This window comes from Anabrus simplex, chromosome 6 (genome assembly GCF_040414725.1).
Source record: "Anabrus simplex isolate iqAnaSimp1 chromosome 6, ASM4041472v1, whole genome shotgun sequence".
In the NCBI taxonomy this organism is placed as follows: Eukaryota; Metazoa; Arthropoda; class Insecta; order Orthoptera; family Tettigoniidae; genus Anabrus; species Anabrus simplex.
Window position 1 is genome coordinate 133,468,536 of NC_090270.1, and position 12,303 is coordinate 133,480,838.

The 12,303-nt window shown below is 36.2% G+C and overlaps 1 protein-coding gene across 1 annotated transcript in view; it reads right to left on the reverse strand.

Moving 5' to 3' along the window:
• The window catches only part of TBC1D16 (TBC1 domain family member 16), a 122,291-nt gene that overhangs the window by 92,452 nt on the left and 17,536 nt on the right, over positions 1-12,303 (reverse strand). Inside the window, exon 4 of the mRNA XM_067149936.2 lies at positions 1,185-1,316. Coding sequence (XP_067006037.2) covers positions 1,185-1,316 — 132 coding nt within the window. The remainder of the gene's footprint in view (positions 1-1,184; positions 1,317-12,303) is intronic.

Here is a 12,303-nt window from a genome sequence, read left to right on the forward strand (position 1 = left end):
AAAGCAACTTGTAAAAAAATAATAATAATAATAAAAATCTGAAGTTCAAAATTGAACTCATGTGCTAGAATTTCACACTGATCATAATACTCGAAGACTCAATGTTGTACTTTGCCACAGCCACAATCGTCCAAGCTCAGTGTTCTCCCTACGATCTTTTCAATGGGCACATTGTCCTGTCATTTTTACAGACCACCTGGTTAACATAACCTAGATAAGTGTTAGTTTCATAATATTAAGACATTTCAGTCATTGGATGTCCTAAATTAAAATGTAAATGCTGTCAATCTGTTTATTTAAATGAAAAATCTTCATTATTGTCAACATAATTGCATCAATTACATCTGAGTTCAAATGTTCAGCTTGACTATCGCATGGTATTGTGCGCGAGTGGTGTCTGGATTAGCGTAGAACTGCATGCAAGCACTAGATTCCGCATGACACTCCATAGCAACAGAGTGTTAAGTTCCAGTGTTAAATGATTATGAACAAGCAGTAGAATACTAGAAGTTCAAAATACTCTTTTATGTTTTGTTCGTGGTAACACTAAAATAGTTCAATTTTGCAGTTAATGTTTACCTGTTTGATATAGATGTTAATGCCCTGAGGGTAATTGAAATTTTATCATATTCCCCACCTGGCTGATAAAAATTTCTGGGGAGAACACTGAAGCCGGTGACCATTCTACTCTCCTTCCACATTTTTTAGGTGATTTCATTTTTTTCTTCCTTCTCCTAACTGGTCAGGTTCTCTGAATTTATCTGAAAAACAGTGCACTTATTCACACAGCATGCATCTGCTGTTCTTTGAATGGGTTGATTCACGAGGAAGCCGTATTCCCAGGTTCCCTCTTTATACATCCTATGATACCAAGAATAATTTCTCTAAATAACCTATAGTGTTTCAGCTATTTTGTGACATTTTATATGCTTTGGCAACAACTCACAAATGAAAAATGAACAACCAAAAGTGTTCCTACCAGCCAGCTGGCTGAAGCAGAAGAATGTGCAAGCACATGGGTCTGCTGTGGATGGAGTCTCGCCAGAAATAAAGCCACTGTGACTACAGATCCTCTGAACAAGACTATGACCAAAAGTCAGCTGATTTTCTATGCAGAATTCACTACAGTCTTCATGAATCTCACCTTAGAAAAAACAACCTAATAACAAAGGAATAAGATATACTTAGGTCCACAGAGAAGCGCCGACAACGATGAGTACGACGCACAACAGGTGAAGCAGTAGCACTTTCTGGAAAAGTGAGGTTGTGACGAAGAGCCAGCATTTCTGGTGAGCTCATCCAGGTTGGAATATCATCTGAAAAATGATGTAAAATAAGGAAATAAATTTACACAAACATTCTAAAATACAGACAAGTATAAAATTCGCCCAAATCACTTGCATATTTCATTTAATAACAACCTTGCCCATGGAGTATAACAAGTGCAGATTCATAAAGACATTAATTCTGTCTAAGGTAAGGTAAGGGTTATTCTGCCCGAAGGCAGGTCCGAACCTCTGCAGAGGTGTTCCTGAGCCGGAGTTTACGTGCGGTAGGGTGGCCAGTTCCTTTCCGCTCCTCCATTCCCTTACCCAGCACCAACAGCGCGTGGCAAGGCAACCCATCCAACTCCTGACCACGCCCAATGTTGCTTAACTTCGGAGATCTCACGGGATCCGGTGTTTCAACACGGCTACGGCCGTTGGCTGTTAACCTAAGATCATGATAAATGTCATTATTTTAAAATAAACATAAGGGAACAGCCTTTAGCTAAAACAACTTCTCCATAGAAGGATTCAATTATTAAAGCATCACATTTACACTTCACGGCAACAGAGGATTTAAAATCTTATTAATGACTGACCTTCAGTTACTAATCTTGCAATAATGATTCTGGCATCTGTTTATGATCACAACATACCATAATTTGTTTTACAGGATACTTGAAACTTTCTAATTTATTAGGACAAGCTAATCAGAATTAATAGTGTAAAACATAAGGAACAAAACCACACAGTAAAAAATACCCAACTGCGCAAGTTGGATAAGCAATATGGGTCGTGTAGTTGTATGCTTGCATTCTAGAGATAGTGGGTTCAAATCTCACTGTCAGCAGCTCTGAAGATGGTCTTCCATGGTTTCCCATCTTCACAATAAGTAAATACCTGTACCATAATTAAGGCCTTGGCTGATAACTTCCCAGACCTTTCCCTTCCCAGCATCACTGAAACATTACATGAGTTTGTGAGGTGTAAAACTCGTAGAAAAATAAACTCCAAAAGCCTTCATTACGATACATGACTGTCACAATGAAATGAATTTATTCATTAGAACTAGCTTGTCAGGATTACACAGTACTGTATAACATATGAAACAAAGGCATGCAGTAACACATCTAAAAAGACTCTCCGCAGGTAAAATTTCTTTAGATCTTGACAGTTAAAGGACAGACCTCTACCTACAGCCTTCATATACTACCAGACATTCAGAAACTAATGCCACGTGTGCTGCCTTGGCAAGGCTGTCCGCATTGTCAGGGGAGCTAGCAGCAATAGCCACCTGACCGAAAAGTGGTCACCATCTCCTTTTCATAATACCAATATATTTGGTCCATTATTGGACATGTTGGATTATAAATTTACTCATTTGGGACAAATATTTCAGGTTTTCTATGGGAATCAACATCTATATCATCTGTCTTCCAGGCGCAAGTTGAAGCAGGACAGCAGGTTCTGGAAAACACGTTGCAGTTCACTTTTGGTTATAATCCATATAACGTTTGTGATCTCTTCCTTGAGAGCCTGAAGTGTACATGGGTTGTTCCAATACACTTTCTGTTTAAGGTCACCCCGAAAATAAAAGTCATAAACCATTAAGTTGAGGTAACGAGGGAACCAAACTCTATGGGTAATTACCCATTCATCGAAAATCTCACGAACAATTTGCAGTGAATATGCGAGCTGTTGCTGTTGCACTATCCTGCTGGAAATAAGCATACAGTTTTTCTTCTTCTGTGAGCATCTGAGTGAATGGTCAAAAAATGTATTTATATAGTGCTCCAAATTGACTGTCTTGAAAAAAATATAGGACCGATTATCTGTCTTGCAATAATCATGCACCATACCCCAACTTTCTTGTAATGCAACGGAACATCATGAAATGTGTGAGGATTTTCACTGTCACAATACTGATTATTCTGACCGTTCATATAAGCACAAAGATGAAAAGCTTCATCACTCATAAAAAGAAGTGTGAGATCCACAATCCTGTTGTGAACAGGTTGTAAAATCTACCTGCAAAACTTGGAGCTCACATCTGGGTCAGTAGTACAATTTATGAACCACAGATATTTTGTACGGGTGAAACTTGATCATTTTAAGGCTTTTACAGGTAGAACCTATAGACACGCCACATTGTTGTGAGAGCTGCGAGACCAATTTTTTTGGACTCGGCTCCATTCTCGCTCAGATATCTTGAAGCAGTTCCTTGGTGAGAGCTCGTTTAGGACACTGCTTTTTCCTATCAGAAACAAAGCCTGTTTCTCTCCACTTCTTAAACAACTGTGTTGCAGTACTTTTTGATGAACAAGGAGCCTCCGGATAACGATGGTAAAATGTATGTAATCAATTACCATACGACTTGTTCTTTACAAGCTGTCTCAAAACAGAAATATCCGCTGCTCTCTAGTGTATTGCAACATTGCTATCACACATCCGAACACGTTCATATAACCCCACTCAACTGTAAATAACAGATGGCATGGTACAACTTGGCCCTAAGACCATCTGCCTTGTCGGTCAACCGCTAGATGCCAGGCCCAGCCCGGCCTGGTGTTGTCTGCCAGGTGGCAAAACATGTGTGGTGCCTTGTACTAGTGGGTAACATCTGTTGCTTCTTCATTTTTGTTAACATTACTAGATAGCAATCAGAACAGCACGTCTATTGAGTAATGCCGAACAGTTTGTGTAACAATGGACAAAGATATCACCAAGGTATGTGTTTTATTTTTAAACATTACAGAAATGTTTGAGTGCAATTTTATATAGGGCTCTAGAGCAAACATAAAGGCTCTGTAGGAAGAGTTGCAAAATGGCACCGAGTTTAGAAATGTGTATATCTACCCAAATTTTCTCCAATAAAATCACGGTGTAGGCTACGAAACCCTTACAACTTGTCAATGTATAATAGTCCATTACTGGATACAAATCAGCTTTCTAATAATTATTTGGGGCTAGGGCTGAGAAAGATACCTGATACTTCTGGTTTCAATAAAGAACTCTATAGTCATGCATGTATGAAAGCAAAAATTTGGGCTAAATTTTTGGATGGCGGCTTGTCATATTCAGGTGTCTGTAGTTCTCCAAGTAATACTTGTGTTATCGATAGTTAAATACGCCTACGGTCCGGTTCGTTTGTGCCGATGTGATTACAGTACTCTTAAGTTTGACAGTGCGCGAGACACAGTTTGGGAAAGAGTCCTAGTGATTAATAAATGCAGTTTATCTGGCCTCGTGGCTTCTCTCAACGGCTCGAGGTACTTGGTGTCGCTACACCGAAGTGAAAGGTGCGCCCGCGGCCAGGGGAGGCCGGCTTGTCCGCAGGTATCCAGCTATGTACTAGCCGTCCTAATGCTAGTGCTCTCCGGAGATGTACAACTGAACCCAGGACCCAACCAAAACAATCAACTCGCTTGCTGGCTTTAATGCTGGACTAAGTGAAGGGAACTATGACTGTATTTGTATCAGCGAAAGTTGGCTTAACGAAACTGTAGTTGATACTGAAATATTAACGAACAGTTACATTGTATTTCGTAAGGACAGAAATTCCGTGAACACAGCAAAATTGGATGGTGGACGTGTTTTACTAGCTGTAAAGCCTGACCTTGGACCAGTGTCGAAGCCTGAGCTTGCTGGGAATTGGGAGTGTCAAGTAGTGAAAGTCAACCCTCAACCTGGTCGTGCTGTCTTCATTGTGTGCTGCTACCTGCCTTCAGATGAAGTGAACAACCGGCTTAGCGACCTACGTCAAACATTGGGAAACATTACAACTGTTCTCAACTCACGGGACACTGTTGTTGTGTGTGGTGATTTTAACTTGAGGCAATTAGCTTGGAAAACTGATGAGTCATCGAAAGTACAACACATTATTAAACATAGAAGCGAGGAGGTATTCTTATTTCTAGAAATTACAGTATTAATGAATTCGATCTGTCAGATTTGTGATTTCCCTACCAGGAATGATAATTTTCTAGACTTAATTTTAGTCTCAAACAAATTACTTCGGAGTGGAGAGTGCGTCAAAACTGAAAATGTAATTCACTCAGATCACCAAGCCATCGAAATCTTCCTGCCTATGCCAAGGACATTTCGCTTCAAAGCGCAAAACAAAGTCATATTTGCATGGAAGAAAGCTGATTTTTCTTTAATGAGGGACCTTTTATCCCTGTGCCCCTGGGATATGATTAATTATTATTATTTTTTTTTATTTTTTTTTTTTGCTATTTGTTTTACGTCGCACTGACACAGATAGGTCTTATGGCGACGATGGGATAGGAAAGGTCTAGGAGTTGGAAAGAAGCGGCCGTGGCCTTAATTATGGTACAGCCCTGGCATTTGCCTGGTGTGAAAATGGGAAACCACGGAAAACCATCTTCAAGGCTGCCGACAGTGGGACTCGAACCCACTATCTCCCGATTACTAGATACTGACCGCACTTAAGCGACTGCAGCTATCGAGTTACATGATTAAGCGTTCCACTCTGTGGATGAAGCTGTGAGCACTTTTTATGACTTACTATATGCGGTCATAAAAGACAGCGTACCATTTCGAAAAATTAACATCAGAAAATATCCTTCTTGGTACGATTCAGAACTAATCCAGAAACTGAAGGAAAAAGAAAGGGCGAGAAGGAAATACAAACGATCAAGCCAAGAGTGCAACTATGTGCAGTTTTCCACATTACGAAGTGAATGTAAAAAAACTGCAGTGTGCTAAGTACAGGGACTACGTTAGGTCGGTAGAAGATGATGTCATCACACGCCCTAAGCGCTTTTGGAATTTCATTAATAATAAAAGAAAATCTTCCCGTCTGCCTTCCACTATGCTAATAAACAGAACTGAAATCCACGAAAAAGATAACATTCTAAACACATTTGTGCAAACTTTCATGAAGTACCATTCTCCTTCCGAGCCCTGCAATTCAACTTTTTCTCCCCCATTTTCAATAGATCCAGTGTCTATTCAAACTTCCGTGGTAGAAGTGAGATGGATCCTGTCATCGGTAGATATCAACAAATCATATGGGTCTGATGAGATACCTGGCATCGTCCTCCGTGAATGTGCTTCCGAACTGGCAATTCCACTATGTGAAATTATAAATAAATCATTTAAGTGTGGGTGTTTTCCAGCTGAGTGGAAAAAGTGTTACGTAATCCCTATCTTTAAGAAAGGTGATAAGGTGTTGTTCGATAATTATAGACCAGTAGTGCTGCTCTCACTTTTATCAAAGGTGGCAGAGAAAGTCATACATAATCGCCTGTATGACTCTTTTAGTCAGTACATAGACCCATCTCAGCATGGATTTATTAAAGGCAGATCAACTGTTACCAATCTGGCAGTTTATTTATCTTCAATTTCTGATGCATTGGACAAAATGTATAAAGTAACTATTTAAAATAGTTTATTTGAATCCACCTTGATCAATACACTCATTAAATGAAAGAAAAACTATTTATTAAACCAAACATGTTTCGGGAAATCTCAACCATTCCCTTCCTCAGTGGTCAGATCAAAGAACAAAACATTATCACACAATCTTTTGTTTTACAATTTAAAGAAGTATTGTCCTAATACACCATATCAAAGAGTAAAAAGAAATATTATAAAAATGATCAATACATAAAATTTTGGTTGAACTGAATGAGAATACTATATAAATTTAGGATCTTCAAGTTTTTCTTCTTTTCTTCTTTTTGCTCCTTAAATGATCATATGCTAGTCTGTACAGTGGGTCATCTTCTGCACTTCTCTCATTTAAATTTGATTCAAAATTATTTTTTGTGTAAGGTAAATTTCTAAATTTTCCAAAACATTCATTATTTTTCCCTTTTTGGCCGAATGTAATAATTTCATGTCATTGGAAATGTCTGTAAATTTATGATTCATTTCAATCATGTTCTCCCATTGCCGAATATCTTTTATGTTTAACCGCATTAACATGTTCTTTGTACCTTATAGCCAAACTTCTACCAGACTGTCCTATGTATCCTTGTTTACATGTTTGGCATGTTAATTTGTAAATTCCTGATTTATTAAATATACATTTTTTCTCTATCTTTTCTGAATTGAAAATAATCTTATTAGTATTATTATCTGTTTTATATGTGACATTGATGTTCTTTTTCCTGAAAATTTTAGCCAGTTGATAAGAATGCTTATTTCGAAAAGTTAGAACCGCAAATTTCTTTTTCTCTTTTCGCTCTTTAATTAAAGTTGATTTTGGTTCATTTTTCTCTTTATTTATCATTCTATTAATAAATCTTTTGGAATATCCTTTGCTATGGGCGATTTGATGGATTATATTTATCTCTCTATTATGATTCTTCTTAGACTAGGGTTTTTTTTTTTTTTTGCTATGGGCTTTATGTCGCACCGACACAGAAAGGTCTTATGGCGACGATGGGATAGGAAAGGCCTAGGAGTTGGAAGGAAGCGGCCGCGGCCTTAATTAAGGTACAGCCCCAGCATTTGCCTGGTGTGAAAATGGGAAACCACGGAAAACCATTTTCAGGGCTGCCGATAGTGGGATTCGAACCTACTATCTCCCGGATGCAAGCTCACAGCCACGCGCCTCTACGCTCAAGGCCAACTCGCCCGGTCATAGGTATGTTCATAGCTCTATTAATTAAACTGTAAAATGTTGCCTTTTTTATGTTGACCTGGATGATTGGAGTCATTTCTTATAATAGTATCTGAGTAGCTTTTCTGAAAATTTGAAAATCAAAATGACCAGAATTTCTAGTAACTGTTAAATCTAAATAATTTCAAGTCCTATCATTTTCAGATTCCATCATAAAATGCAATTGTTTATCCAAAGTATTTAAATACTCTAATATACCATCAGGTTTAACCTTTTGTTCATCGATAATAATAAATATATCATCGACGTATCTCAACCATGTAATCAATCCTTCTATTTTATCCACTATCTTATTATATTCAATGTAATCCATGAATATGTTACATAAAATACCTGAAGCCGGCGAACCCATTGCTAGGCCTTTAGACTGTTTGTAAATTTTGAAAATAGTTATTTCCAAAGTAAATTCTAGTAATGTTAAAAATTCTTCAATTTCCACCTTACTTAATTTGCTGTGTTGCATTAAATTCTCTCTTACAATTTTTACAGTATCTACGATACGAATGTTGGAGTACATATCTTTGATATCCAAACTATGTATCATGTAGTAGTCTGTTAGCTCAATGTTTTTAATTCTGTTACAAAAGTCAATAGTATTAATTACGTGCGTCTGGTTATAAAACTTTTAGTGTTCTTTTAAAAATATTTGTATGAATTTGGCCGTCTTATATACTGGACTATTTCTAAAATTGGTCTAATAGGAATTTCTTGTTTATGAATTTTCGGTAGTGCCCTTAAAGTAGGTATTTCTGGGTTCATGTTAATTAAACAGTTAGTGTCTTTGGAGTCCAATAAAAATGTTATGTTATTGAGAATTTGTTCTACTAACTTTGTATCTAAGAGGAATTTGTTCATCAACTGGTAGGTTAGCTATGGCTACTTCAGTTTCAGCTATTAATTTAACAAACTCTTTTCTATTATTATAATTCTCCTTCTCCCAATTGAATTTAGGCCCTTTACTTAAAATGTTCATTTCATTACTATCAAATTCAACTTGAGTTAGATTTCTGACAGGTTCAAAGAACTTGTGTTCATTACCACTCAGAATATTTGCCTTCTTATTACTATTAAAGTGTTTTACTTTATTATCAAGTAAAGTTTGGAACTTCTTATCTAATATCACTTGTTTCTTGCTCAAAATATTATACATTGAATTTTCTATGTTCTTCTGTAACCAGTCCCACTCTATTTTTGATATTGTTTTGGCTATCATTAGATGTAACTCATAATTCATTATTAAGCCTGGATTTTTTAAGGAATAGAAACTTAATTTCATTCCTGAGCCATACTTGATTAACCTTATTCTGTGTTCTTATCTCATTAGGATGTAACCTTCCTCGTTTTTGCAAGGATATCAAATGTTTAGGCACCAGTTTATGAGATAAACATTTCTTAAGAAAAAGTATGTCTTTAGAGATTTTGGAAATTTTAATTTTTAAGTTCTTAAATCTATTAAACAACTTCTTTGCCTGGCTGGCATACTCACTGTTAATAAACTTAATCATGATAGGTTAATATTGTATTTGGTCCATATTGACTAGTCTGAATGTATAATGTAACTATTTAAAATAGTTTATTTGAATCCGCCTTGATCAATACACTCATTAAATGAAAGAAAAACTATTTATTAAACCAAACATGTTTTGGGAAATCTCAACCATTCCCTTCCTCAGTGGTCAGATAAAATGGATAATAATACTAATAAGATTATTTTCAATTCAGAAAAGATTGAGAATAAATGTATATTTAATAAATCAGGAAATTACAAATGAACATGCCAAACATGTAAACAAGGATACATAGGACAGTCTGGTAGAAGTTTGGCTGTAAGGTACAAAGAACATGTTAACGCGGTTAAACATAAAAGATATTCGGCAATGGGAGAACGTATGATTGAAATGAATCATAAATTTACAGACATTTCCAATGACATGAAATTATTACATTCGGCCAAAAAGGGAAAATTAATGAATGTTTTGGAAAATTTAGACATTTACCTTACACAAAAAATAATTTTGAATCAAATTTAAATGAGAGAAGTGCAGAAGATGACCCACTGTACAGACTAGCATATGATCATTTAAGGAGCAAAAAGAAGAAAGGAAGAAAAACTTGAAGATCCTAAATTTATATAGTATTCTCATTCAGTTCAACCAAAATTTTATGTATTGATCATTTTTATAATATTTCTTTTTACTCTTTGATACGGTGTATTAGGACAATACTTCTTTAAATTGTAAAACAAAAGATTGTGTGATAATGTTTTGTTCTTTGATCTGACCACTGAGGAAGGGAATGGTTGAGATTTCCCGAAACATGTTTGGTTTAATAAATAGTTTTTCTTTCATTTAATGAGTGTATTGATCAAGGCGGATTCAAATAAACTATTTTAAATAGTTACATTATACATTCAGACTAGTCAATACGGACCAAACACAATATTAACCTATCATGGTTAAGTTTATTAGCATTGGACAAAGGTAAACAGGTTGATGTGATATATACCGATTTCTCCAAAGCCTTCGACTCTTTACAACATGAAGCCTTGTTGAGAAAGTTGTCTGCGTATGGAGTGTCCGGGAGTATTTTCGAGTGGCTAAAGAGCTACTTGACAAAACAAATATGTTTTTTCAAGTCTGAGGGTTTGATCTCTAACCCCTATCAACCTTCATCTGGTGTCCCACAGGGATCACTGTTAGAGCCTTTTCTATTTGTTTTGTTTCTAAATGATATTACTACAGTCGTTCAGAGCAGTGAATGTCTTTTGTACGCTGATGACTTGAAACTATATAAAGTCATAGAAGAAGACAGTGATGGCAATTATCTACAAGAGGATCTGAAGAAAATATGTGAGTGGTGTGATAAGTGGTCCCTTAAAATGAATAAATTCAAGTGTGGAGTCATGTCATTTGCTCGGAAATTAACACCTGTAATTTACAGGTATAAAATAAGTGGAGGAAGTTCAAATCGTGTGGAGGAGTTTAATGATCTAGGTGTAATTCTTAGTAACAGGAATGGCTTATCCTTTGAGAAACACAGCGATGGTATTATAAAGAAATCTTTCAGACTCCTGGGGTTTGTCAAAAGGAATTGTAAAGATTTCAGTAATATTTCATGTGTCAAAACACTGTTTTGTTCCCTGGTGAGACCCTGTCTCGAGTATGGTTGTGAGGTGTGGCTCCCATATCAGAAAGGCCACATACACCATCTCGAGAGAGTACAGATAAGGTTCATGAAGTGGATTAGTTTCGTATTCCTGGGCATGCCACTCTCTTCAAACAGGTATGAAGAATTTGTAAACATTCTTGGAATGAATATGCTGGCAACGCGCCGAAAGTGTGCGAACGCAATGTTAGCGATTAATTGCTTGAAGAGTAAAGTGGACAGTCCGGCTATACTGGGGTTGATCCCACTTCATGTTCCAAGCAGACGAACAAGGCAGAAATTTACATTCCACCTGACCAAATGTAGGACGGTTGCGCATGAAGATTCTTGGCTCATGCAAGCCCTTAGGACAATAAATCAGCTGGAAGGGTCACTCAACATTTCTCACCACCCTTCCACTGAAATTCGTAAAGTTCTTCTCAAGGATGAAACGTGATAATTTTGTAAATTATGTGAACCTGTATAAAACATGTGAAGATTTATATCTGCTTGTATATATGTGTATATTTGTATGTATATTATTTAATTTATTTTTTATTTTATTTAATTATTTAATTTAATTTTTTATTTAATTTTCTATTACATCACCTGTAATTGGGACATCCTGTAGGTGATAAATAAATATATTCTGTTTTATTCTATTCTATTCTGTCTCTAACACTTTATGATGTCATAACTCCTCAGTCACCTTGTAAACATTCAATGCTTTATATCTCAGGTAATTGTAAAAGAATGCAGTATTTTCATACATTAACTCATTCTTTGTATTTATTTATTTATTTATTTATTTATTTATTTATTTATTTATTTATCTCCTGATCTTACAGTTTTTCTATTCAATCATAATGGAGAAAAATAATATCATTTCCAACCCAAGCAAGCTAATGAGATTTATCAACTACATAAAACTAACATTACACAATCAAATCATAATATTTATAACTCCTAATAGATCAGATAGCTATAACATGGCATAACTGAATGAACAAGATAAACAAAATAATCGGCAAAGTGGCAAAATGGCCCACGGCCACCTATAGGAAGGGTAATAACCTTCCTTTCCTCTCCTGCTTGAATCAACAGTTCTTTAGTTATTTACCTTCCAGACTCACATGTCACGCATCAGAGCTGGCAACCACTGTCTTGAGTAACATTCTAATGTTACTCGACCTAGTTGCTCTCTCCTCAACGTGACCTACCTCACTATTTCAAGAATTGCTG